The following is a 27,824-nucleotide window of genomic DNA, read 5'->3' on the forward strand; positions in this document are numbered from 1 at the left end:
TCTCCCCTGCTCCCCCCCACCCCATTCTGAGGCTCAGCCTTCCTTCGTGCCCACCATCTGATTTGGGGAGCTCTGGAACCGTGAGGGACCCCTGCAGTCCCTCGAGCTGAGACTAGCTGGGGCCGAGACTATGAGGCAAGCAGCCCAACGACCCAGGCCTCCTTAGGACCGCCCCGCCACCCAGCAAGCAAGCGATCAGCGGCAGCGGAGAGAAAAGCTGGAGATAAAGGACCACACTGGACCACTGGGGATCACCCCCAGCAACTCCTGAGGACCTCATCCAGGCTGAGGGTCATGATGGATGGCCAGACTCCCAGACACTGACAGACAGATACCACTACGGATACGCAGGGCTTTATAGCACACTGGCACACTGAGACAGAACCAGCGACAGCATCACACACTGCCACAGCCCTGCAATACAGACAGCCCCCACCCCACGCAGGAGCCACTGGTAACTCCGAAATAGACACAGACAGTGACACACAGCACCACCCTCCTTAACACACACAAGTGGGGGTACCCATCCTCCAAACACATATAAGACATCATTGACCTGCAGGGACAGACCTGGATACGCGCGCACACACACACACACACATACCTTCAGCCAGCCAGGCTTTGCTGGTGGTGGCCTCTGCACACCCTCGCTCCCCTCCACAGGAGACACCTTTGCTTCCCTACACACTCTTATACACACAGAGCCATGAGTAAACATACCTGACATACCCCCAGCTCCGTTCTGGCCACCCTGAGACCTTCTGAAGCCTCCTTCTTGGGTGGGAAGAGCTCAGCCAACCTCTCCGATGGAGCCTCGGTGAAGCCAAATGCTTACAGGGACAAGGGTCTAGCCTGGCATGAACCTCCTTGTCAGTCTCCCCACTTGGCTGGGTGATGTCCCCAGGTCCAGATTCTGGGGACCCTTGTGGAAACCATGGAACAACTGACAACCCTTCCACAGCTTGGAGACCCTGGAGCCATGGAGCCATGGACACTGCCTACCTGGCAGTGCTGGACTCGGGGCCAGGGTTTCAAACCTGGAGATGCAGCTCCAAGCATGGCGGGTACTCCAACAACTCTGCAGGTTAGAGGACTGAGGTCTGAAGAGAGTTCCGAGCCTGAGGGAGCCCTTAGCCCTGGGCTTGTTGGGAATACTGACCCTGAAGGAACCGAGACTGGGCTGCCTAAGCTGGGACAGCAAGCAGAGAGCCCTGGACACAGCTGCTCTGGGCTAGAGGATGAGGAAACACAGGCTTATAAGGTAAGGGAGGCTGAGGAGGGCTGCAAGATTGGTCAGCCATAACCTGTAGCCCCACTGCCTGTCTCTGTCTGTGAGTCTTGACTATGTGATCATCTGTCCTTGCTTCATTGGAATCTCAGTGGCTTCAGTCTGTGTCCCTCTGTCCCTGCCCCTCGGTGTGTGTACACGTATCTAATATAATCTCTGATTATGCTAGGTGCCCTCTTCCACGAGCCTGTCTTTTTCAGGGGGTCTTGGGGATGTTGGGGGTGTGGAGGTGGGCTCAGTGCTGGGCTGAGTCAAGGAAGATCATAGTGGGTGGGTGTAAGTGATCTACTGAAGAGGATGGAGGAAGCAGGACTTTAGGGGAGGGCAGGGGACTCCATGGACCCAGGATGTCTAGAGGGATGGGGAAGGGGTCTTGATCGGGCATTACCCAGGAGGATATGGGCAGAATGGCAAGGATAGAGGAACAGCAGGAAATGCCCCCAGAATGGTGTGTGGTGGTGCAGGGCTGCCACTGAAGGCATGGAGAACTGGATGCTCCTTCTCTTTAGGTCCCGGTAGTACCCTTCTCTAAAGGCCTGGGACATAAGAGAGAACCTTCTTAGCTCCGTGGACTGTAGAGGGGAGATATTTCACATGGAGGACCCTGGCTAGGTTGAGTAGGTTTCTGAGGCACTGTACCGGTCCTTCCCCATTTGACAGGCCAAGTCCAACGTGGGCTTCGGGGTCAGGTCCAATCTGGAGCTGCTGAGGGCCCTAGGGGAGCTGCAGCAACGCTGTACCATCCTTAAGGAGGAAAACCAGATGCTGGTGAGGCCTGGAGAGTGGGGTCCCCATGGGCACCCTGATCACCCCATAAACATCTCTTCAAGGAGGGAGGTACCCAAGGGAGACATCATCATGTACCCCACACCCAGAAGACCCTTGCTTAGTACCGCCGAGGATCTCACTGTGTGACCAGGCTCTAGTGTAATGGGTCTGTGGGGTGCTCCCCACACAGTCCAATTCTGGCTGATCCCCCCCTTGTCAGAGAAAAAGCAGCTTCCCCGAGACGGAGGAGAAGGTACGGCGGCTCAAGCGGAAGAACGCAGAGCTGGCGGTCATTGCCAAGCGCCTGGAGGAGAGGGCCCAGAAGCTGCAGGAGACCAACATGAGGGTGGTGAGGACAGACTGCTGGGTAGGGGCTTGGGTGACTCGGGAAGAGAACCTCGTCTGGGCCACAGGGAGTGGGCTTGTGTGTCATAGACTTATTACCCAGGAAAGCAGGAGTCCAGGGGCCGTGTAAGAAGGACGAATGCTGGCTTGGATTGAGATTGGAGGTGTCTGGAGCTCTCAGGGGAAAAGGGGTGCAATGGGGGAGGCTCCTGAGCAGTCAGGGAGCAGAATTCTGGCTTAACACGAGCTGGGGCTGTTTGCAGCCTCCTGCTGAGCTCCTCTGGGGTATGGAGCTGGAGTGGGGGCGGGGGAGAAGTCCCATCATAGTGGCAGCCCTGAATTAACAGTGTACTCTGAGCCTAGACTTAGAGTTAACGCTTTCGATCCTGCTTGGGGACTCAGGATGGGGGTTCATTGAGGATACACTTCCTCTGATGCCCCAGACTCGGTTTCATCCTAATTCTTCCCCTGGGAGATAAGGAGTGGGAGGTGTGCCCCCAGCCCTCAGATGATCACTGCCCTTACCCCTCCTCTGGCTAGGTGAGTGCCCCTGTGCCCCGACCTGGATCCAGTTTGGAGTTATGTCGTAAGGCCCTAGCCCGCCAGCGAGCCCGGGACCTCAGTGAGACAGCCAGTGCACTGCTGGCCAAGGACAAACAGATTGCTGCCTTGCAGCGGGAGTGCAGGGAGCTGCAGGCCAGACTTACTCTGGTGGGCAAGGTGCGAAGGGGGCCTGGGCTTCTCTTCTTGCTCGATCCTACACAAGGATGTCTGCTTAGAGTGTGGGATGTGGACCAGATGTTAATGAGATGCAAATGAAACGGAGAGGTGGCGGCTGCAGGAGAGTAGGTTCCCCTGGCAACGGCCCAGGTGGGAGAGGGGAGAAGGCGACCGAACCGAAGTGGGTGGAGCCGTGAGTCCCAGACCTGGACATTTTTGTGCTCCAAGCTTGAAGCTGTGTGCCAGTGGATCTGACTGTAGGAATCCACACATAGTTCACACTTGTGTGAAGGAGTGTTCACGCAAGCATTTAGCACAGTGCAGGCCCACTGCGAGCGCCCAGTGAACGAGTTGCTGTGAATGTCTGCCCACGAGCCAGGGGAGGCATGTGGCTGCATACTCATGCTTATATGACCAACCATATATGCATGGGGAGATGCGCACTTTCCCGCGCATCCGAACCGATCCGGTATGGTGGAGAGGTGGAGATGATCAGGGGCCAGGCAGGGGTTGGGTCTGACTCGGTTCCTGGTCGCCCCACCCCAGGAAGGTCCCCAGTGGCTGCATTTGCGGGACTTCGAACGATTGCTACGCGAGTCCCAACGGGAGGTGCTGCGGCTGCAGAGGCAGATCGCCCTGCGCAACCTGCGGGAGCCGCTCCGGCCAGCCCGGTCCCCGGGTCCCACTGCTCTTTCCAGAGTAGGGGCGCCGGCCCCGGGGGCCCCGGGAGAGGTGAGCGCCTGCGCAAGGGCAGGTGTGTGAGTGTGCTCAGATGCCGGGTCGGGGCAATCCGGGGATCTCCCCCTGCACGATGCTCAGAGGGGGACCCCCGTGGTGACGTGCACGCTCTCCCAGGGTCTAGAGAGCCTTCCCGACCAGGGAGCGGGGACTTGTCCAAGACTCCCGCGCTCGTACCTGCGCCGCGCCCTACCCCTGGAGGTTTCGGGGTTCCTCCCTCCGCAGGCCTGTGCCCCAAGGGGCCAGCCTGGCCGCCCCTGCGGTGTCGCTAATGGTACGGCCCAGCCGCAAATCCCTGGTTACCCTGGCAGCCGCCCGGGGCCCAGCCGGCGCTGCCTCCTCCCGCAGCTGCGGTAGAGAGGGGACGCCCCCTTCAGCGTCTGCCCGAGGGCCAGGCCTGGCCCGGGTTACCCTAGGGGGCGGTGCATTCGACTCAGTTCCAGGTATGGGCGACCTTCATTGAGCAGGGGCTAGGCAGCTCCAGTCCAGAGGGCCTGGACACCCTCCACCCGGGAATCTAGGGCCCTGGCTCCCATCATCCTGGGTGGGCAGCGTTAGATCAGCCTCCTGGGAAGAAGCCTGGTGGGGGGCGGGGAGAGGAGGGGTCTGATAGTAACATAAACCTCCCGGGGTGGGGCTTCAGGAAGGGGTGATGGTGCTTGCTCAGACTCTGCCCCTCAATCTGATCTGTGGAGGAAGAGGCACCTCCCATCAAGATCTGTCCTCCCAAGTTCTCAGGAATAAATGGGAAACTGATGAGGGTGGGCTTGGGGGAAGCCAAGGAGGTCTGGCTAGGTTTACACTACTCAAGGCCAAGCCCAGACAGGATGACCCAGAACCCTAGCTCTAGGGACACACATACATATATCTCTCTGAGGATCCAAGCAGATTCCAGTTCTCTGCTAGTCACGGAAGGACACCCAGGACAGTTATTGAGTGCAGAGCAGGGCGCTGCTGAAAGCTAAAAAGGGAAAGCTTTGGCCTGGATAAAGGACCCATCTCCCAGGGCACACGTGGGGCCTGAGATCTCATAGCACTATGGCTCATAGATACAGGGGTGCAACCTTTATCCTTCTATGTCAGCTGGAGATATTGGGAAGGATGGGCAGACAGCACCCCTCACCCATAGGCTCAGATGTCATTGCTGACCTGGTCATGAGGTGAGATCTTCCCATAAGGTAGGCTGGCCGGGGGCAGGCTGCTCTCCGGTACCATCTCCCTTCCCCTGGGTATTCACAGGCCGTACTCCAGGATGATGTGGACAGCCCACAGGTGGTCCTAGGGGAACCAGAGAAACAGCAAAGGGTGCAGCAGCTGGTAAGTCCTAGGTTGAGGGCTGGAGGCAGCCTACTGTGGGCAGCTCTACCTTTCCCCATGAGAAGACCTTGGTTCTGACCCCCACAGGAGTCTGAGCTCAGCAAGAAGCGAAAGAAATGTGAAAGCCTGGAGCAGGAAGCCCGGAAAAAACAGAGGCGATGTGAGGAACTGGTAAGCTCCCAAGGCCGCCTAGAAACCAGCTCCCTTCTTTCTCCCAGGCCGGCTCCCTCAGCCCCTCTTGCAGCCTCCCAAACCCAGGAACACCAGTTTCCTCTTGTTCTGAAGCTTTCCTTTCCTGGCCACTGCAGGTTTCCATGGGAGGCCTTGCCTGGGAGGGCAGGGTCCTTCATGTGAGAGGGCCAGAAAAGTGAGTTCTAGCCCTTTCCTCAGAGCTTGTCTGACCTCGGGCCCCCACAGGAACTACAGCTGAGGGCAGCCCAGAATGAGAATGCCCGCCTGGTGGAAGAGAATTCCCGGCTCAGTGGGAGAGCCACGGAGAAGGAGCAGGTACAGTTTCTGCCGCGCTTCCCTGGAGAGAGCTGCACCCCAGTGAGGCCCGAAGGCCTCCTCTTGGGGTGTCATTTGAAGGGAGCTGCTCCCCTGTGGTACGTTGCAGGTGGGACAAAACTCACACATGCCCACCCCCACCCCGTGCCCCCTCTCCAGGTGGAGTGGGAGAATGCAGAGCTGAGGGGACAGCTCCAGGGTGTGAAGCAGGAGAGGGACTCAGCCCTTCGCAAAAGCCAGGGCCTGCAAAGCAAGCTGGAGAGCCTGGAGCAGGTGCTGAAGGTGAGAGGCTCCTGGAGGTGGCTAAGGAGAAGGTGGGACAAGTCGAGTGTGTGTGGAGGAGCATCAGGGCCTGAGGGGGTTCTGGGGCCACCAGCCCTTCGTCACTTCCAGCCTGGGTTTTCTTTGTGACAGAGGGGCCTGCGGAGCAGATGGTAGTTGAGGTTCCCTGGTCTTCTGTCTTCTGTGGACAAGGTAGAGTGGGAGGCTCTGACCTTGACCCACAGTCTTGTGTTTCAGCACATGCGGGAGGTGGCCCAGAGGCGGCAGCAGCTGGAGGTGGAGCATGAACAGGCTAGGCTCAGCCTGCAGGAGAAGCAGGAGGAGGTCCAGAGGCTGCAGCAGGTGGGGGCAGGAGCCGGGGGGGGGGGGAAGGGGGGACATTGGGCGGCTGAACCCCAGCTCTGCCGCTCACTCCTCCAACAAGCATGCTTGGCCTACCCACTCCTGTATGCTAAGTGTTGAGGAGACAGCGGGGAATGAAATATGGGTTCCCGACCAGTCAAGCGACCAACCAGAAGATCCCGAATCTGGGGCCAGAGTGGGTGATGTAGTGGGACCGTGTTTCGGAAAACAAAAGGTAGAAAAGTAAGATTGATTCTGTACAGGAGTGACATGAGAACTCAGAATGTCACAAGATCAGGCTGGTGGGATGGGTCCGAGGAATGCCATCCAGCAGGTGGCAGGTAAGATGTCAGGGCTGCAGCAGGAGTCCAGGAAGTGCAAGAGACAGTGGGAGAGAACTGGAAATAGAGTCGGGGATAGAATGGCGGGGTCTCTTCTGTGCCGCTCCTTGCCTCTTTGAACCCTGGGGAGAAGGAGGCTTTTCATCCATCCCCACCCCCAGCACGTGAAGGGTGAAGGCAGACCAGTCTATTCTGTGGCTTCGATAAACACCATAACCAGAAGCAAGTTAGGGGAGGAGGAAAGAGTTCATTTCGGTTTACACTTCCAGGTTATAGTTCACCGCTCAGAGGAGTCCAGGCAGGAACCGGGAACTGTGGAGGAGCACTCCTTACTGGCTCTCTCTGGCTTTCTCGGTGTCTTGTACTTGATTAGCTTTCTTTTCTTTCTTTCTTCCCTTTTTTTTTTTTTTTTTTTTTAATATGGCCTGACTACATTACCCGGCTGGCCCAGAATACTCTAAGTCAGGATAGCCTCACATTTACAAAGATCCTCTTGGCACTGTCTCTAGAATGCTGGGGTTAAAGGTGTGCACCACCACACCTGGCCCTAAGCTAGCTTTTTTTTTTCTTCTTGTTTTTTGAGACAGGGTTTCTCTGTGTAGTTTTGAAGCCTGTCTTGGATCTGTAGACCAGGCTGGCCTTGAACTCACAGAGATCCGCCCGTCTCTGCCTCCGAGTGCTGGGATAAAAGGTGTGCGCCACTACTGCCCGGTGTAAGCTAGCCTTCTTATACAGACCAAGGCCACCTGCCTAGGAATGCTGCCGCCCACAGTGGGCTTGGCCTTCCCACATCAATTAGCAAATAAGACAAGTACCTCACAGGCATGCCCACAGACCGCTCTGGTCAAGGCAATCCTTCAGTTGAGAGTCCCTCTTTCAAGTTGACAAAAACTCACCTGGACAGAGCATTGGCTCTGGGAGACAGGGCACCTTGAGTTCCAAGTTCTGTTTTTGGTAAGTTTGAGGGAGTATGATAAAACATTTAAACGGACACATCCCAGACGACTGGGCATAGGTCTGGAGCTATGAGGTGGCTGCCCTTGGGGGTATTTGGGGTCACCAATGCCCAGAAGACTGCAGAGAGGCCTATGTCCAGGGGTGCCTTGACATTCCAAGGGATAGAAGACAGGGGGCAGAGAAAAGGCTCAGAAAGAGCCACAGATAGGTAGGGTAGGGTCCATCCTCCAGAAGGGTGGATGTCCAGGGAGAGAAACCGCAGCTGGCTCCACCTCTTCTCGTCCCTCCCACTTTCCTGTTTAAGGCAGAGCTCCAGGTGGGAGGAAGCCCTCTGGCCTCTGGCTCCCCAGACCCTTCCTCCTTTCCTCCCTCACACACCTTTACTCTCCACCCGGTCCTGTTGAGCATCCCTTCCTTCCAGCATGTCTTCCCGTTTGCAGGCGCAGGCAGAAGCCAGGCGGGAACATGAAGGAGCTGTGCAGTTGCTGGAGGTAGGGCCTTGGGGTATATAAGGACTTGGGGTGTATAGGGTCTTGGGGTGCACAGGGCCTTGGGGTGCATAGGAGCGGGAGATAGCAGAAGGAGGGACCGTAAATGAGGCTGGGCCGAACCCCCTTTAGTGTTGGCCTATTTCTAGGCTGGCGCACTTAGGGGCAGGGCTCCTGAGTCTGGGCAGTAGTCCCTCCACTGCCACCCACCTCACCTCAGAGGCTGTTTTTACCTTGAAATGTCCTTTTCATATCCTTGCATCTGCTCAGGGCACTGCCAGGGTGGTATCCATCTGTCAGAGACCCCTGGCTTCCCTCCGTCTCTGGGTTATGGACCCATAGAAGTACATGTTCTGACTTCTCTGTGCTTTCCTCCCTACCAGTCTACGTTGGATTCCATGCAGGTACAGTCTTCATATGCCTTCCACCTCCTGGTGTCCTCCCCCCTCCCCAAACCTCTCATCTCTTCCCTCAGGGACTAACTCTGATGTCCCATAGAGGGGCCATCATTGATGGCAGACCTGAACTCCACAGACATCTGGAGAGCTTACAGGACACGTGGGCTGTCCCCTCATCCCAAACCTGCGGCTGAGCTTGGCAGACACAGGGCCTTCCCTCCTGCTGACTTAGACCCCTAGTTTCCCATGGAACTTCTCGCCCACCTCTCTGAGGACAGGGCCATGCCTATGGGAGAATAACAAAGGCCAGAGCTAAGAACATTCCTGAGTGTTGGTGGTGGTGGGCTGAGGAAGTCTCTTTGGCCTATAAAGTATTCTGAGGCAAGAGTGGCCCCAGCCTGGGTCTGAGAGTCGGTGCCCTAGGCTGGTGCTCAGGCTGGGGGAGTGGGGAACATATGTGTAAACTAAAGTCTGATGTGGGCCTATGTGGAGCTGGCTAGCGCTGACCAGCTCTGCTAGGCCTGGTAAATCACAATAGGTCATGTTTCAGGCCCGGGTTCGAGAGCTTGAGGGTCAGTGCCGCAGCCAAACTGAGCGCTTCAGCCTTCTGGCACAGGAGCTCCAGGCCTTCCGTCTGCACCCAGGCCCCCTGGACCTGCTTACTTCCGCCCTGGGCTGTAGTGCCCTTGGAGACCGTCCTCCACCCCACTGCTGCTGCTCTACCCCACAGCCCTGCCAGGGGTCCGGCCCCAAAGGTAAGGTTTCCCTTAATGACCTTGGTCCGGAATCCTCAGATCTGGGGTTTTTGTATAGTGCAAGGCGTTCAAGATTAGAGGCCAGCCAGTCATCCAAAGTCACGCAGCAAGTTAAAGACATACTAATTGAAGTCAAGATCTGAGGCCTCTGTTCTGCCTCGAACTGGGAGTTGGGCCCTACCAGTCAGTATCAGGGTCTTAGGAAGAGTCGAGAACTAAAGGTCAGTCAGATCTGGTGGTCCTAGCTCTATTGTCTTACCAGCCAATTGGAGGTAGCATGTTGCTTAACCTCTCTAAGAGATAGTTTCCGGAGCCATTAGCAGGAAGAACTCAATACACTTCATCAATGCTCCGAGGATTCAGATAGATATGAATCACAGTGAGTTTCTCCCCCAAATATTTCCCTTATTGTTAGGAAATCTGGGTATAAAGGCCAGACACCCATATCCAAGAAGCTCCCCCTACTTCCCCAGTCCCTCCTCAGACCACAGATCCCAAGCCCTCTTGGCATCTTCTCTTTAGACCTTGACCTCCCGCCGGGCTCCCCAGGACGCTGTACCCCCAAATCTTCTGAGCCTGCTCTTGCTGCCCCTACTGGAGTCCCTCGAAGGACGGCTAAGAAGGTGGAGTCTCTTTCCAACTCATCTCGCTCAGAGTCCATCCACAACAGCCTCAAGTCATGTCCCACACCAGAGGTCAGTGCTGGCCCAGCGACTTTGGACTTGGGTGTTGGCTTAGGGAAGGGGCAGAGGTGGGAGGAGTTAGGTGGCCACTGATCCCAAGCTGGCACAGAGAAGGGCCTGTGGGTTCCTCTTGTGGGCAGGAACTCAGGTAGCACCTGCGCTCCGGGGCCTGCTTACCCAGCCGCACCTCTCTGGGGTCCAGGGAGGCCCCTAGAGTCTTGGGCTGGATGGAGGAGACAGTTTGGCGCCTGATCCTCATGATGACTCTGTTCATAAGAGCCACCGCGGTGGAAGCGGTTGCTTGTGTGAGGTAGAGCACAGGTTCCTGGATTCGGATTCCAGCTTTATCTTAGGAAAGTCACTCATGGTATCTCAAGGCTTTGATCTCCTGGGGAGTGGAGGAGGGGATAACAAACATGCCTTGTAAGATGGTTGTGAGGGTTACACCTCAGCAAGGGCCACCCAGGAGATGCCCAACGTGTGGCAGCTGCAGTCATCACTAGCTTCACTCACGGCTCCTCTGATCACCTATGAACTCTGCAAAGTGGAGGCGGCAGGCCAGGAGCAAGCCTACTCACCAGGCTTTCAGAAAGTGGTACAACCCAGCCCCGGGCCTCTGCTGCCCCCTGGCGGGATAGAATGATGGTGCTGGCTTTGGGCTTGCCTCAGTGGCTCTGCCGGTGAGTTCCAGTGGGGTTGAAGGCAGAGATACAGGGGAGTCTCCAGGCCTCCTTCCTGCTTACTTCCAGCTCTTTACAATTAAGATGCTTTGCTGAGTTTTTGCTTTAGGGAGCCAAACTGTCACTGAAGCCTGCTCCCCTCTGACCTGGCCACCAGTCAGGTTCCCCGAGTCCTGGGTTGGAACCAGCACTCAGGGAAGGGTCCAAGTTGTCCTCACACCCCAAGATTAGGACAGCTGTGTGTGTCACAGACCTTCGGTCTCAAATCTGGTTTAGAAAATGCCAGGCCTTTTTGCCACTGGCCTTGAACTACATGTTTTATGTTCCCTTCTTAAAAGTCCCAGCTAATCTGTCTGCAGTGTCTTTTGCTTTGGGCCTTGGACCATAGACCCTGGAGACGAACCAACTCTTTCTTCCTGCCGCAGGTGGACACAGCCAGTGAGGTGGAGGAGCTGGAGGTAGACAGTGTCTCCCTGCTCCCAGCAGCTCCAGAGGGCACCTCAGGAGGAGCCAGAATCCAGGTCTTCCTAGCACGCTATAGGTGGGTCCCTCTTGTTCACTCAGCACTCATAGCACTGGGATGCACAGAGGACAGGTATGGATGAAGATGGAGACCCCTGGACATAGTGGAGGGGGATACAAGGGTCCTGGCTGAACACCGTGCTTATGGCACAGTTGAGCCAAGGTGGGTACCGTGAGTTCTCTACTTGGCTATGCTACAGTAACAGCATCTCCAGAAAGGCTTGATATGTGACTGTGTGAAGCTGAGTATGGAGGTGAGATGTCTCACTATGTTCTTCCCCCTGTGCTATTTTCCCAACAGCTACAACCCCCTCGAGGGTCCCAACGAGAATCCAGAGGCTGAGCTTCCACTGACAGCTGGCGAGTATATCTACATCTATGGTGACATGGATGAGGATGGCTTTTTTGAAGGTAGGACCGCGGTCGGGATCACCCTGTCCATTCTCCCAGCTTTACTGTCCCTGAAGACCTCTGTCTTCCAGTCCTGTTCCTCAGCACACTCCATCTACCCCAGCTTTTCAGACTCAGCCTAGGGCTGCTCTGAGATTTGGGACAGCCGGCAGGGAAAGAGACATGACTGGCCTGGAGAAGTCGAACAAGTCCAGATCCTAGAAAGAGTGCCTCGGGATACTTTGACTAAATTAATTGTGCTAACAAGCAGAGAATGGCATTATTTAGCACAGATGACAGTTGCGGTTAGACCTCTGTCTGCACTGGGTGCTGGACTCCCGTCAGATACCAGGAGGAGGGCTTCGTGTTCAGATCCCGCACGGTCCGAGCAGGTGGTGGGTAGGCTTCAGGGCCAGGGCAGGACCAAGCTTCAGGGAAGTGGTCCAGGTCCTGAAGGGAGCCACAGGGCTCAGCATGTGGCAGGCAGATATGTCCCTGACACTAGGTCAGCTGGTAGACCCTGTAGAAGGGGTGAGTGGCCGCAGGAGCCTCCTCCAGAGTGCTCCCCGGCTGGTGCTCTGAGCCGTATCCTTCGACATTGGGGAGGTGCGCTTGAAGCACGGCAAAGCCCGCAGCTGTGTGTGGAGATTTAGGAAATGGGTCAGATCTGAGTGAGCACCAAGAGCTTTGGAGCCTGTCTAACTCCTTTCCCGGGGCCCTATGAGCAGCTTCTAGGGGTGCTGATACATGCCTTTGTATTCCAAACGGCTAAAGTCCCCTTAAGGGTAGATGCTGGAGAACTGGACTATTGGCTTCCAGGAGAATGGTACTTAATTTGTGTCTTCATTTGTTGGTTTGTTTTGCTATTTGTTGTTTCTGGGGTTTGCACCTAGGATCTGGTGTGTGCAGGTACTGTAGCATAAACCCAACCCTCTTTTTCTTTTTTTAACCCAGGATCTCACTAGGGTTTCCAGACTGGCCTTGAACTTGGTCTGTATCCAGGCTGGCCTTGAATCCTCCTGACTTAGCCTCCTAAGTAGCTGAGATTTCAGGTCTGTTCCATTAGACCTGGCTGTCATGTGTTTTAATGAGAACAAATGCTATAAATTATATATATACACACACACACACATATGTAAATTTTAACTTTTTTATTACGTGTATGTGCCTATCTGCATGTCTGTACATGCACTGAGAAGAACAGAAGCAGGCATCAGATTCCCTAGAGCTGGAGGTACAGGTGGCTGTGAGCCACCCTGTGGGTGCTGGGAACCAAACCTGGGTCCTCTGCAAGAGTAGCCAGCAGAATGCAGCAAGTGCTCTAACCACTGGGCCATCTCTCCAGGTCCACACTACCAGTTTTTTTTTAAAGGGGACAGCAAAAGCACAAACAGATCTTATACCCTAGTTTACATCACCTCCAGGACTATGTTTGTTTGTTTGTTTTGAGACAGAGGCTCACTGTGTAGCCCAGGCTAGCCTACAATTCACTATATGGACCAGGCTGGCCTCTGACTCACTTTTTGTGGCCACGTCACTCCAGTCTCTGCATCTGTGGTCACATTGCCTCCCTCTCTCTGTCACTCCTGTGTGTCTCTTACAAGGATACTTGGGCCCACCCAGATAACGTCGGATCAAGATATTTACTTAGTTATATCTAATAGGAGTATTACCAGATTAGGTAATGTTCTCAGGTTCCAGCGATTGGGGAACATGGCCATTATTTGGGGGGGCCACCATTCAACTTACTATGGTCCTCACGACATTAACTTATTGAGAATCCCTGTTGTTTCTTCAAGTGTTCTTTTGTTTTCTTCTAATATGAGCAGAAAAGAGACTCGGGGAAGGGGCATGCAGTGCTGCTGGGGCATCCATCCCCTGGCACCCTGCAGCTCGGCCTGCTCTGTGCTTTGTCACAAAGAGACCCTACAGCCACCCTCTGTCTGCTCCCCAAGAGCCATGTATGTACCCCGCTTCTTCTCTTTTGATGTCCCTTAAATGCACGACAAATGTTTTTAAAATTTTCTCATCACATCTTTGGGGCTTGCACCCATAACAAAGGCACACTGCCTGGATCGATGCCCGCTGTGCTCCTGGGCATAAGGTTGGAGCTCCTGACCCTTTCTAGGCCCCCCAAATTCTCGTCTCTGTCACTTCTTCTTTGATGAGGTGGTTTTCCCCCCTCTTTTGTGGGTATCTTTTTTTACAAAGAGAAGTTGAGGGGCTCCACACCCCTATCCCACAGGCCTGTGTAAAATCTACTACAGCTGCACATCTTCCCTCCTTCCTCCCTTCCTTCCGATACGGATCTCCTGTAACCTCCCATCCGTTCGTTCTGTAGCTCAGGGCGGCCTTGGACTCCTGATCCTCCTGCCTCCACTTCTCACATGCTGTATTACAGATGTGTACCCAGATCTTAACATATATATTCTTTGACAATGTCATACATGTATACAATACATTTTGGGCATACCCTTTCCTTCCCCTACCCCTACCAATCCCCCCTTCCTTCTACCAAGTCTCCATCTCACTTTCACGTCTTTTTCTTTTCACTGTGTGTTTAAACAGAGCTACTGGTGTGAGCATGTGTATGAAGCCATCCGCTAGTGTATGAGTAGCTCACCAGTGGCCGCATCACTGGAGATAGGGGCTTCCTATCCTCCAACATCTGTTTACTCCACTGGGTGGGGGTGGGGTCCTATGACCCAAGACATTCAATACTTTGTGTGTGTGTGTGAGTGTGTGTGTGTGTGTGTGTGTGTGTGTGTGTGTGCGCGCGCGCGCGCGCCTGCAGAGACTAGAAGACGACACCACCGTCTCTGAAGCTGAGGTGGGTTCTGGAAACTGAACTTGAGTCCTCTGCAAGAGCAAGAAAGTGCTCTTAACTGATGAGCCACCCTCATGCCTGAAATAGATTCCCACTATGTAATCCAGGCTAGCCCCAACTTCCCACCTGCCGGCCTCTGACCTGCGGAGAGCTGAGACTATAGGCATATACCAGCCCCCCGCCCCCCAGATTTGTAATATGAAAGTTTCTAAATATGTCGACTACATCAAGAGGTGTTAGGGTTGTGGTTCATTTGGGAGAGTACCTACCTACCAAGTGCAAAGTCCTGGGTTCAATCCCCAGCACTGTGTAAAACCATGGGTGGTGCACATTTGTTATCCTAGTATTTGTGAGGTGGAGGGAGAGGGATCAGAAGCTCAGGGTCATCCTGGGCTACACAGTGAGTTCAAGGCTAACCTGGGCAACATGAAATCACAAGAGAACAAAGCAAAACAAGAACATCAAGGCCAGTGTGATGAACGTCTACACCTGGATTTTACAGTCTGCACCCCGACATGTTTGCTTGATCTGTATGTAGGTGGGAAACAAAAAAATAGTTTAAAATGGATTGTGGACATCATAACATTTTCCCTAGATATTTGCTGCTTTAGAATGTGGATGTTCTCATAGGTCCTTGTGGCGCCAACATCACCTAGGAGCTGGTTAGAAACACCGAAACTCAGTATGTCCCAGAGTGGAGTTATTAAGAATCTGCATTTTTCAAAAAAAGCTGTGGGTGATTCAGATGCACATTAAGATTTAAGAGGCTCTGTCCTGTATGACAAAAACCCTGTTATTATACCCACAAAGGCCGATAGTAGTTCTCTAGTTAAAATCTTGATTGCCCTTCGGTCTTAAAATCACCAACAGGTGAGGGCTAGAGAGATGGTTCAGAGGTTAAGAGCACTGACTGCTCTTCCAGAGGTCCTGAGTTCAATTCCCAGCACCCACATGGTGGCTCACAACCATCTGTAATGAGATCTGGCGCCCTCTTCTGTGTACGTAATAAATAAATAATCTCTTTAAAAAAAAATCACCAACAGGTAAAGATTGACTGGAACCAGGTACTTAGGAAGTAGCCATTGAGAAAATGCCTTACCGGATGAGCTGTTCTCTGCTTCTTTGTCTGTTTTCCCTCCCCCTGCCCTCCCTCTGCCAGGGGAGCTCATGGATGGCCGAAGGGGCCTGGTCCCCTCCAATTTTGTAGAGCGTGTGTCTGATGACGACCTCCTGACCTCCCTCCCCCGGGAGCTGGCTGATTTGTCACACAGCTCAGGCCCTGAACTCAGCTTCCTGAGTGGAGGCTGCAGTAGTGGGGGCCAGAGCAGCGGGGGACGTAGCCAGCCCAGACCAGAGGAGGCGGCGGCGGCAGGAGACGAACTCAGTCTGAGCCCCCCACCAGAGGGACTGGGCGAGTCTCTGGCTGTGCCTTACCCCCGCCATCTCACGGTCCTCAAGCAGTTAGCCCACAGTGTGGTGCTGGCCTGGGAGTTGCCTCCTGAGAGAGTAGATCTACGTGGCTTCCACATCTTTGTCAACGGGGAACTTCGTCAGGCCTTGGGGCCCGGGGTGCCCCCCAAGGCTGTTCTTGAAAATATGGACCTGCGAGCTGGGCCCCTCCATGTGTCTGTCCAGGCCCTAACCAGCAGGGGCAGCTCAGATCCTTTGCGCTGTTGCCTGGCTGTGGGTGCTGGGGCTGGGGTGGTACCCAGCCAGCTGCGGACCCATCGGTTGACAGCCACATCTGCTGAGATCACCTGGGTACCGGGGAACAGCAACTTGGCCCACGCCATCTACCTCAATGGAGAAGAGTGTCCACCCGCTCGTCCCTGCACCTACTGGGCAACCTTTTGTCACCTGCGGCCTGGCACGCTCTATCAGGCCCGAGTGGAGGCTCAGATCCCATCTCAGGGGCCTTGGGAACCAGGCTGGGAGAGACCAGAGCAGCGAGCTGCCACCTTGCAATTCACCACACTTCCAGCAGGTATGTTGGTGTGGACAATGATGTCCCTCCAAACCCAGGAGAGCCAGGCATGAGTGCTCATGGCAGGGGAGACTGGCTTTGTCTGCATTCTCAGGGATGTGGCTACCCTACATTGCTTTTTCTTGTGCCCCACATCTCCCAGGTCTACCCGATGCCCCACTGGATGTGCAGGTTGAACCAGGACCCTCTCCTGGAATCTTGATGATCAGCTGGCTCCCTGTCACCATTGATGCTGCTGGTACCTCCAATGGTGTCCGGGTCACAGGCTACACCATCTATGCTGATGGGCAGAAGGTATGGCTCGGGGACGCCAGCTGCTTAAAGTCAAGGGGCAGCGTGTGGGTCCTTCCAGAAGCCTATCTTCCTGGCCTGGCAGAGACGCACAGCCCCTGGCCTCTGGGCACCGTGTTGTAAACTGGTGGAGAGCATGGGTCTTGGAAGCCCATGGAGGACTGAATGGCTTCTACTCTGAAACCACGTGGTCAGGAGACCCAAGAAGAGGGCTTGGGAAAACACTGGCAGAATGCCAGTAGCCAGCCGTCCTGACCTCACGCTCGGCTCTCTTAGATTCTCTTCCCCGTTTTCTCTCTTCCCTGTAGATTATGGAAGTGGCTTCCCCCACAGCAGGCAGTGTGCTGGTGGAGGTGTCCCAGCTGCAGCTTCTGCAGGCCTGCCATGAGGTGACTGTGCGTACTACGTCACCCCATGGAGAGTCCACTGACTCCATCCCGGCCCCTGTGGCCCCAGCCCTGGCTCCTGCCTGCCAGCTAGCCAGGGTGTCCTGTCTCTCACCACGACCAAGCCCAGAGGCCAGAACAGCCCTTGCTTCAGTCTCCCCAGGACTTGGGGATCCCAGCTTTCCCCTCCGGCATCCTGCCCCCCATGGAAATCAAGATCCCCCTGCAAGCCTTCCCATGGAGATGTCCGAAGCATCCCAGGAGGAACCCCCGACCCCCCGCTCTCAGGTGCTTCACCTGTTGGGTGGGAAGCAGGTGCATGCTGAAGGAAGGGTTGGGGTTTGGGCTCATGCTCAACGCCTTCCATTCCAGGAAGAGTCTGGGGCAGCTGTACAGGGCACCTTGGAGGAGAAGAGGGCTATTGAGCCAACCCCAGGCCGAGAAGGCCCCAGCCCTCTGGCTCCCTCCCTGGCGAAGCAGGAAGTAGAGTGGACTTCAGGAGAGACTGGCCCCATGCCTTGCTCCACCCAAGGAGAGCCAACCCAGAAGGCCCCGAGTACTGAGGCCTGCCATGGAGGAGATCTGGGCTCCGGGCTGAAACTCAGAGCTGAGGTAAGGGTAGGAGTCATGCTGTGCAGAATCAAGACCTCTCCCTACACTTCGCCAGCCCCCTCTGCCTGTCCTGTGCTCTGGCCGGCTCCAACACCTTTGTGTGGCGTGTCTGCTTCTCTGATATATATTATTTCGTCATCTGCTTGACTCTCCCCCTTACCCTCCATCCCTACCATTGTGTGTTTTGGCCACGGCTCTCTCCTCCTCTGTTAAGGGACCCTTTCTGATTCTGGCTGGCGCTGACCCTGCCTAGAACCCTTCCTGTCTTTCCTTCTTTCCTCTCCTCTTTTAATTTGACATTCCTATTTTGAGACAAGGGCTCATTCTGTAGCCCAACCCGGCCTGAACCCACTCTGTAGTTGAGGTGGACCATCACACTCCTCCCTTACCCTTCAGAGTACCGGGATACCAGCCATAAGTACCTGTCTTGCCTTTGCTAGAAAGAAGATATGTCAGAGCTTGGAGTTCGCCTGGTGAATTCCCTTGTAGATCACGGCCGCAACTCAGACTTATCAGACATCCAGGAGGAAGAGGAAGAGGAGGAGGAAGAGGAACTGGGTTCCGGGCCTTGTTCCCCCCAGAAGCAGGTTGCTGGCAACAGCATCAGGGAGAATGGAGCCAAGGTAATGGGGTGGGGAGGAGCAGGTGGGCCCAAGACCTGAGGCTCCAAGGGCCACCAAATCCCATGACAGCTGCTCCAGCAAGTCTAGGTGTGTGGCCTGGGTCCTATCCTAAAGAGTGGATGTGAAGAACCTCGGGACCTCTGCCCTGCTGGCAGAGCGGGATGGGTCACTTTCTACACTCTCTCCCCACCCCCAGTCTCCCACATGTAGCACCCCAGCCCTGGGAAGCCTTCTCAGAGCCTTGTGCTAGGAGACTCCGGGGGGTGGGGGGGTGGGGATGGAGAATTCTCTACCTGACCATCCCAGCTTGCTCTCCCTTGTGCTCCTGCCCGACAGGGACCGATGTCATCCTCAGTTCGGCCCAGACATGTGTGTATCTAGTCCAGCCGTTGCCCCTCTGATTCTTTCCTCTTGGCAGGCAGCTGAGGGAGGGCTGGGTGTGTGGCCCCAATCCCATGTCCTCATTTGAGGGCAAAGGCCCCGGACCTCTTATCTTCCTGGTGGACTTCTCTTCTCCCCACTCCCAGCCCCAGCCCGACCCCCCTTGTGAGACTGACAGCGAGGAGGAGATCTTGGAGCAGATCTTGGAGCTGCCTCTCCAGCAGCTCTGCAGGAAGAAGCTGTTCAGCATCCCCGAGGAGGAAGAAGAGGAGGAAGAGGAGGAGGAAGGGCAGGAGAAATCAGAGCCTCGCAACTCTTCCCAAGACCCTAGCCAGCCCGAACTTGCATTGCCAGGGCTGGACTGTGACAGCAGTCAGCCCCAGGGACCTGGCCTGTGTCCCTTGTCTCCCAAGCCCTCCGGGGCCAGGGAGCACCTGGAGGATGTGCTGGGAGTAGTCGGTGGAAACAGCCGGAGGAGAGGAGGTGGCTCCCCCGAGAAACCCCCAAACCGCAAGCGACCTCAGGATCCCCGAGAACATTGCAGCCGTCTTGTTGGCAATGACGGGCCCCAGACCACTGCACGGCCAGGCCCCCCACGGGAGAGGGGCAGCCTCCCTGTGATTGAGAGCATCAGGGTTGGACAGGAGGCTGGTGGGAGAGGGCGACCGGGTCTTTCCCGGAGGTGTCCCCGTGGCCCTGCCTCCAGAATCCAGCTTGGTCAGCTGCCTCTCTCCAAAGTGTTTGGAGATCAGCATTGAGTATGATTCTGAGGATGAGCAGGAGGCGGGAAGCGGGGGTATCGGCATCACTAGCTCCTGCTACCCCACAGATGGGGAGCCCTGGGGCACAGCAGCTGTAGGAAGGTCAAGGGGACCTCTGAAGGGCAATTCAGGGTCCAACCCCTACCTGCGACTCCCAGCCTGGGAGAAAGGGGAACCAGAGCGGAGAGGCCGCTGTGCTACTGGCAGAACCTTGGAGCCACCCTCTCGGGTCTGTGCCCACTTCCCGCTTTGGGTGGCCCCCTCTGCCTGCCGCCGCCTGGCGGCTCTGCTTGCTGCCCACCAGCCGCTCCCATTCCACGCTGCCACCTCCATCAGCAGAGGTGGGGCTGGGCCTCTGGGCTCCCTCACCTGTCTCCCCCCACCTACATTCCACCGCTCTCTGCTTCTGCTGAACGGAACTGGGATGCACAATATTCTGTTACTATGGGCCACCACATGCCACCTTGGGCAGGGTGGCCCTTTCCTCCGAGTAGCTAGTTATAACTTCAGGACACTTGACTGTGATGCCATATCCAGAGAGTCACCAGCCCTGATGCCAATGGGAGACTGTCCCCTCACATTCTCCTTGGCCCCCTCAGGCCCCTTCTGCACTCATCTATTGGGGAGCTGGGGCCTCCTGCCTGCCCTCCCACTGTGGGGGCGTCTGGTGCTCAGCGAGGCTGGGCCAGGTCCCTGGAGAGGAATGCTGTGCTCCTGTTCTGCTGTGCTGCTTACGCTGATGCCGGGGCCAGAGCCAGGGCACGTGGGCCACCACGGGGATGGTATGTCACCTCTGCCCTCTGCTGCCCTCTCTTTGCAGGCCACAGAAACTGGGGAGTCCAGAGGGAAGGACAACTCTGGGCGGAGAGGACCCCAGAGGAGAGGGGCCCGGATGCCTAGGCCTGGTACCACCGAGCTGGGTGAGCACCTGATACCACCAGCGGCTGGGCCAGGTCCAAGGGAGCCTCTCTCCACCTTGGGTGGAGCTCACGGAGTCACTGCTCTGTCCCCAACCCTCCACAGCCCCTCAGAGGAGCCCTTCAGAAGCACCAGCTCATCAGAACCTACCTGTGCGGGTCTTTGTGGCTCTGTTTGACTATGACCCTGTATCAATGTCACCCAATCCTGATGCTGGAGAAGAGGAGCTGCCCTTCAGGGAGGGCCAGATCCTCAAGGTGATCAACTCCGGCCAGCCTCTCGTCTCCCCCTAACTCCTCTTACATAGGGCAGCGGGGAGGGACAGAGAACTGAACTTCTAGAGCCGGATGATGGAATTCGGACCCTGCTTCTTCTACTTCGCCCCGTGTAGGACCTCCCTGGGCCTCAGGTTCCTCTCTGGTAGAATGGGAATGGTCTCTGTTGTCTCACAGAGTTGCCTGTAGAGTGAATGGTTCAAGGTACACGTGGCACTGCACTTCTTCCTGCCACACGGTCAACTGTGGGACTGTTTGCTTGTTAATATTAGCACTTTTTATTTATTTATTTATTTTTTATTATTATTATTCTTTCAAGTATTGGTGGGAAGCATTTCGTTTTTCTCTGGCACTGAAGAAATCCAGTCTGGGGTGCTCTGAGGCAAAGACCATATAGAAAGGCAGATTGGGGGTGGGTACAGAAGAGGTGACTTTTCTCAAATTCCTCTTAGTTCCGAGTTTTTCCTGTTTCTCCTCTCTTTTGTCCCAGTCTTCAGAAGTCAGAATTCTTCTGCAGTTCCTAGTGGGCTGCTGCCAGGACCCAGGGCTTGGGTGCAAGGAGTGGGCAGAACTAGTGTTGAGACCACCGGTCTTTGCTTCCAGGTGTTTGGAGACAAGGATTCGGATGGCTTCTACCGGGGTGAAAGTGGAGGCCGTGTAGGCTACATCCCCTGCAACATGGTGGCTGAGGTGGCTGTGGACAGTGCAGCAGGGAGACAGCAGCTGCTCCAGCGGGGTTTCTTGCCCCCAGATGTTCTCACTGAGGGCTCTGGTATGACCTGTCGCTGCCCCTCACCCTTGGTTTGAACCCAGCACCATCCTAAGAGATTCGTATGTCGGGGGGTGGCTCCAGGTGCCTCATTTGTCCTGAGTTTAGTAGAACCACTCAGGCCTGGCATGCCTGCCTCTGCCTCCCACCTTTCTGCAGCTGGCCCCAGGGTACGGCTCATTGAAGAGATTGCAAAGATGTAACTTAGGGCCTGAGGGTCAGCTTGGCTCTTACTGCAGATATAAGGTACAGCCCCTTAAATGAGCTCACTATGAAATGCAAAAAATAAACTAAAAAGGAAGAAAGGAACAAGTTCAGAAATCTCAGAGGCCAGGGGCCTGGCTTAGAGCACTTGTCTAGTGTGCATGGTCCTGCATCTGGTTCCCAGTACTCCAAAAGAAAACAGCAAAGACTCTGAACCCTGGGAGAGCCTCTAGTCTAGGCTGGCCTATTCTTCTGACTCTTGCCTCGGTCTCTCTCTCTCTCTCTCTCTCTCTCTCTCTCTCTCTCTCTCTCTCTCTCTCTAGTTTTATGAGACAGGGTTTCTCTGTGTAGCTTTGGGGCCTGTCCTGGAACTCACTCTGTAGACCAGGCTGGCTTCGAACTCACAGAGATCCACCTGCCTCTGCCTCCCGAGTGCTGCGCCACCAACACCTGGCTCAGTTTCTCTTAGATCTATTTGTCTTCCTCAATTAGGGAACGGTCCTTCTGTATACTCCTCAGTCCATATGACCGGGCCTCCCCCAAAGCCTCGCCGGTCTAAGAAAGGTAAGACCCTGACCCATACCTTGCGGTACCTGTGACCACTTGTGTGGATGGGTGGTGGGGTGGCGGTGTTTGACTCTCTGAAGAGACACCTGTAGGATTTTGAGCAGTTAAAGAGATTGAAGCAGACTGCCCCCCACACCTACCAACTCCAGCGGGGTGTCTTTGTCTTCTCTGTAAGTTCTGTGCACGCTGAAGCATGTTGCTTACTGGCTCTGGGTCTCAGTTCAGTACTGAACCAAAGTGCTGATACTCTTTCTGGGTATCTCTCCTCCTTCACGGGAGGGTGAGCATCCTGTCTGCCCCTACCCCCACACCAGCCCGGGACAAAGAGGGAAAAGCAGGCAGGATTCAGAGACACATTCTCTCCACAGCGGAGCTGGAAGGCTCACCACAGCCCTGTCCAGGTGAGGAGCCATTTCTGGGCAGGGTGTCTGGGGAAATAGATGGGGTGGGGAGGCCCCACTTGTCGGGAGTGAAGACAGTGGAAGGGAGGGGGACTCGGGGTGGTGGCCACGGGGCTTCAGTGTTGAGGACAGTATGTGGAGGGGTTCAGGAGCAACTTCTCCCCACTCTCTGCAGGTCCCCCTAAGCTGCTCCATTCTGCTGTTCTGAAAACTTCCCGACCTATGGTGGCTGCGTTTGACTACAATCCCCGGGAGAGTTCCCCCAACATGGACGTGGAGGTGAGGACCTTCATATGATGACCGGAGCTGGGGCGTGGAGTAACAAGACCTTTCCAGGTCTGACATCTGCTTCTTGCTCTCTCCACAGGCAGAGCTGCCCTTCAAGGCAGGAGATGTCATTACTGTGTTTGGGAACATGGATGACGATGGGTTCTACTATGTAAGATCCTTGTGGGGGAAGGAAGGTGTATACTCCATTATACTGTGGTTCACCCGATAGGCAGGCATTAGGGCGAGAGATCCTGACAGAAGAATGGACAGATGAGCTGGGTTACTTGCGGTGATGCTGGCCACAGGCTGTTCCCCAGGGTCAAGGGGTCAAGGGGACAGAGCTGGTACCTTATTCTGTCTCAATCTCATCGGCATCTCCTCCTCAGGGGGAGCTGAATGGACAAAGGGGCCTGGTTCCATCCAACTTCCTGGAGGGCCCCAGGCCCGAGGCAGGTGGCCAGGAGTCTGGGACATCCCAAGCCGAGAGTCAGGTCAGTGAGGAGCTGGACTACCAACTCAGCATTTCATCTCTACCCTGCTGGGTATTCTGGGACTGGGATGCTATGGCAGGAGATTCTCAGAGGCCGAGTCCATGATACAGAGGAACACCGTGTGTGCCCCAGCAGAATAGGGTTCTACTAGGCTAGCCTTACCTAGTATATGCCCCTGTCTGCAGATCAGTGATGGCAGAGACTCTGATTCCCAGGCCATCTGACCCAGCTGATGATACCCAGGGGCCAATGCAAGTGAGGAGCCCCATGGAAAAAGACCCCTGCCAATAGCCAATCATTAGGATGCTCCCACCCTGCTAGGTCTTCCTGCCTCCAAGGTGCCTTTTGAAGCCAGTTGGCCTGCAAGGCCCAGCTTTCTGGGTTCTCTTTACATGCCTCTCCTTGGGATGGGTGGGATACAATTAAGTATCAAGACCCAGAGAGCAGGAAGGACACCAAGAGACCAAGCTCCAACCAGAAACCCCATGCAGTAGCCACAAACACAAAGGCTGTGTCAAGCAGGAGCCACCAGGTTCCTGGGCTACTTGGTGACTGATGGAGAGCATGCAGGTCTGTTGGTAACCCATCTCCTGTCTTTGTTCCCTGTTCTCAGAGAACGAGGAGGAGAAGAGACCAGTGCTAGATGGAGATAGATATTGGTAGAGAGAGCAACATGTAAGTGGGGGGACTGTCTCATGTGTCTCATGTAACCTCCATCCCCACTTCACCGTAATTACACTTTGTCTCAAACGGAGTTGACCTGGCTTTCCCACTTTCTTCAAGGAATGGGGGAGGGAGATCTTGCCATGAGCCAAATGTGGGTGTAGGATCTCCACTCTCCCTACCTTGCCCTTACCCTGGGCAGTGCCAGCTAGCTGTCATAGGATGGCATGTCATCTTAACAGATGACATCATGCCTTAGCTGACTCCTCACATTCTGTAGCGTGCAGCTTATAGAACATTATGTGACCTTCATGTTGTGACTCAGTGGTACTATGATACTATATGGCTGCAGTATTATAATATTAGCAATTATTATTGGTGACACAGTAATGTCACCAGTAATAATACTCTTCCTACCCCGGTCCTCTGTGATTTGAACTCTTAGACTATCAGACATGTGCTTTTATTCCTGTTGCCTAAGTTTCTCTGCTTAGAGGGTAAAAGGGATAGCTTGAAGAGTTGAGATCTATAGGCATCCTCAGCAATTCTTCTCTGGGGCTCAGTGAACCCCTCTTTTGTTTCCCCAGTCACCTCTCCCTCCTGGGGAAGGCTTGGACTTCTCAGTGGCCGTGAGCCTTGGCTGTAAATGTATTGACGTTTGGCCTGGGCAGAGACTCAGTCTGTGGCAGTCCTTTGTCCCTCTGCCAACTCACTCAGGGCCGCAGTGGTGGCAGCCGCGGCAGGTTTGGTTGTGCACCCAGCCCCTCGCGCCTCTGATCTGGGCTCTGTGGTTGGTTTTGGCCAGCAGCTTGCCAGGCTCTTGGCAGCAGTGGGGGCTGGAGGGAGAGAAGAGAGGAAATGCAGTTTGGCCAGAGCTGACAAGGCTGTGCCCAGGTCCAGGTGAGGTTCCGCTGGGAGCAGCTTCCTGGTGATTACCCTTGTTTGCCCGATTCCCCAGCCTTAGATCACCAAAGAGCTCTGCCTGGTGGGCTTGAGACAGGAGCAGCGCCTCTCAGCCTTGCGAAAGGAACAGTGAGAAGGGTTGGTCAGAAGGTGATGGAGGGGGGTTGCCTGAGAGCCCCCTCAGCGCCATTGAGGGTAGAGTCTCAATCTCTCTCTCCGTGGAGTGGGCCATGGCTCTCTGGAGACCCCTGGGGCATTGTGTCCACTGCCATGGTGGGGATGCTCCTTCTTTTTGTCTGTGAAGGGCTGTAGGTGCCCCTCTAGATGTCTTTGTCCTGGCTTTTCCTTCGCGGGCAGAGAGATGATGACATGTGGGAAGTGGAAGTCAGCTTGGTACTTACAGTGAGACCCCAGAAAGGAGAGGGGTACACCCAGGGCCAGTGACAAAGCAGAGTCCCATGAGATCCCTTCCTTAAGCAGGGCTCTCCTCACCATCTCCCTTACCTCCATGTTGTGTGTCCGTGTGTGTCAATGTCTCTGTGTGTGTATGTGTATGTGTGTCTCTCTATGTGTGTTTCTGTGTGTGTGCACACGCATGTGCATGTGTGTGCGTATGTGTCTCTGTGTGTGCGTGTGTGCCTCTGTGCGTGTGTATATGTGTATATGTGTGTGTGCGCACGTGCACATGAGGGTGTATGTGTGTGTGCGTGCACATGAGCGTGTGCATATGTGTGTGTGTGTGTGTGTGTGTGTGTGTGTGTGTGTGTGTGTGTGTGTCTGGGACAGTGGCCAGGTCTGTGACAGAAGAACGAAGGAGCAAGAGCATGGTGGGGGGAGCCAGCCCTGGCCTTAACCTCTTTCTTATGTTCCAGGACCCTGGAAGCACCATCCACGGGCCTCCGGTGCCCCGTGGCTGTCACTATGGCCTCAGTTCTGGAAGTCCCTCCAGGACCAAACTGGGAGAGCCACAGGGCATAGCCGAGAAGAAGCAGGGTCTCCTCTCCAAAGGAAAGGAACTCCTCAAAAAGCTGGGCTCCAGGAAAGAGTGAAGCTGTCATCGGCCCCGCAGGCAGAATTGGCCCCTGGAAGGCCCAGATCAACTGTGTGGCTGGACAAGGAAGCCCAGCCAGTCCAGGACTCCTATTCTCTGAGCAAACACTGACACTCAGAGGGATCCAGGCACCTGGCGAGGGTGGGGCTCCATGCATCCTTAGTGAGGAGTCCTCTAGATAGACTCTTCCAGGAGGGAGCTGAGTCACAGAGTAACCAAGCACCAAGCACTGTCAGATCAGGACTGGACCCGAACCTCTGGATTTCCCAGTCTGCCCTCCTACCTGTTCCTATTCCTGCTTTCCTGTCATGCTCTGCTGGTCCTTTCTTGGCTTCCATGCTTCCGAGATGGGCCCCTCTAATAATGGCTCTGGCTGTCTTCCCCCTGTCTTCCCTCCCCTGAAGGAACGTTTGCACTGGAGTGTCCCCTGGGGCAGGGGGCAGAGCCATGTATATATGTACATACTCAGTGCCTCAGTCCAGCTCCTCCGCCGGTCCGCTTCACCACACAAGTCAGGGGAGGAGAAAGGCCATGCCAAAGCGGGCCTGACCCCGCCCCATAGTGCTCCACCCCCTCCCTGCCCAGGCCACCTGGCCTCTGTCATCCCATCTCCCAAACCCAGGGGACCAGGGGCCAGAGAGCAGGAGTTAGGTTTGCCTTATTTTGCTCATTGGATTCAACTTCTCTTTTGCATCATCGTTTTCCTCCAGTCCCTGTTGGGTCCAGGGGCTGAGGGAAAGGACAGATTGATGTAGCTATTTTCATACGTCCCGTGTTCAGAGTGGGTGGCGTTTCTCCACCCCAGCTCTAGCTGTTCCATCCTTCACCCTGTGTCTGGGCGAGTCTCTTTGCATGTTTCCTTTGCCGTGGTGGGAGATGTTTGATTGGACCCCCAACCCTACCCTGGTCTCCAGGGGTGTGGGGTAGTGGGGGCATTTGTTTAAAAAGACATTTTATTATAATAAAGTCTATTTTCACAAAATTGATGCCGGCCTCTGCCTGGGCAAAGGGCTCCTCAGAGGGGTGGGTCATGCCGATGACTTTGGATTCGTGACTTCCATGCCCAGAAGCTTTCCTTGAAGGGTGGCTGAGGCAAAAAAGCTAGTCAGGATCTTGCATCCTTCCTGAGTCCCTGGGCTAGGTGTGAGTGAGACAGGGTAGGCTGATGGAGGAGAGACACCTTGGGAAGTGAGTAGAGGGAACAGAAGAGGGAAGGCATCCGTTTCCAGATAGTGGGCTGGTCACACACTAACCACCCCCACCCCCATACCACCACCACATACACAAGATCCATAGAAATAATAGACCCAAGGAAAATAGAACCAATCAGTGAGCAGGCGCCTCATGTCCTATTAGAAAGCAAGAAACAGGCATCTTAGGCTGGAGATGAACAGCAGGGTTCATGTTCAGAAACCTCAGAGCAGAACAGTTCGACACACTGCTGCATCCCAGAGAGACGGGTTAGATACTCAGCAGCAGCAAACCTGAATCTCAAGTAGTACCACAAGTCAGCAGAGAAATGACAGATCAGTATCGAGAGGTTTCACTGGGTGTGAAGGCGCACACGCCTTTAATCCCGGCACTTGGGAGGCAGAGGCAGGAGGATCTCTGAGTCTGACTACTTAGTGAGTTCCAGGGCAGCCAAGGGCCACATAGTGAGACCCTGCCTCAAAAAAGCTAAACAAACAAATAAATAAATAAAAATAGAAATAAATAAATGAAAAGAAATCTTTATGGTATCTCCCTGTTCATATGCACGAGACTTTAAGATGAGTTAAAACCTAAATGCCAACTGTTAACGGTTTTATAAGCATCCGCAAGAATATTTGTTTACTACCTTAAAGAGGGGGCAGAAAGGGGGAACACAGAGAAACAGGGACAAAAAGCAAAATCTGAAGGAGAAGATGATCAAATGGCAGGAAAAAT

General features: G+C 55.0%; 1 protein-coding gene across 1 annotated transcript; it reads left to right on the forward strand.

Moving 5' to 3' along the window:
- On the forward strand, positions 1-26,884 carry Tspoap1 (TSPO associated protein 1). The gene is given in 33 exon segments (XM_036197781.1): positions 1-1,261; positions 1,949-2,056; positions 2,277-2,405; positions 2,942-3,121; positions 3,668-3,853; positions 5,099-5,176; positions 5,264-5,347; positions 5,594-5,683; positions 5,843-5,965; positions 6,203-6,307; positions 8,046-8,096; positions 8,477-8,497; positions 9,042-9,246; positions 9,769-9,941; positions 11,035-11,150; positions 11,433-11,542; positions 15,508-16,332; positions 16,475-16,626; positions 16,932-17,297; positions 17,382-17,621; positions 18,062-18,244; positions 18,772-19,326; positions 19,328-19,615; positions 20,207-20,306; positions 20,410-20,561; positions 21,183-21,351; positions 22,045-22,116; positions 22,488-22,520; positions 22,696-22,799; positions 22,888-22,959; positions 23,177-23,281; positions 23,895-23,956; positions 25,720-26,884. Coding segments are annotated over 32 exon segments (5,532 nt in total). The 5' UTR covers positions 1-934; the 3' UTR covers positions 23,925-23,956; positions 25,720-26,884.
- The last annotated feature ends 940 nt before the right edge of the window (positions 26,885-27,824 follow it).

This window comes from Onychomys torridus, chromosome 8 (assembly GCF_903995425.1).
Source record: "Onychomys torridus chromosome 8, mOncTor1.1, whole genome shotgun sequence".
NCBI lineage: Eukaryota > Metazoa > Chordata > Mammalia > Rodentia > Cricetidae > Onychomys > Onychomys torridus.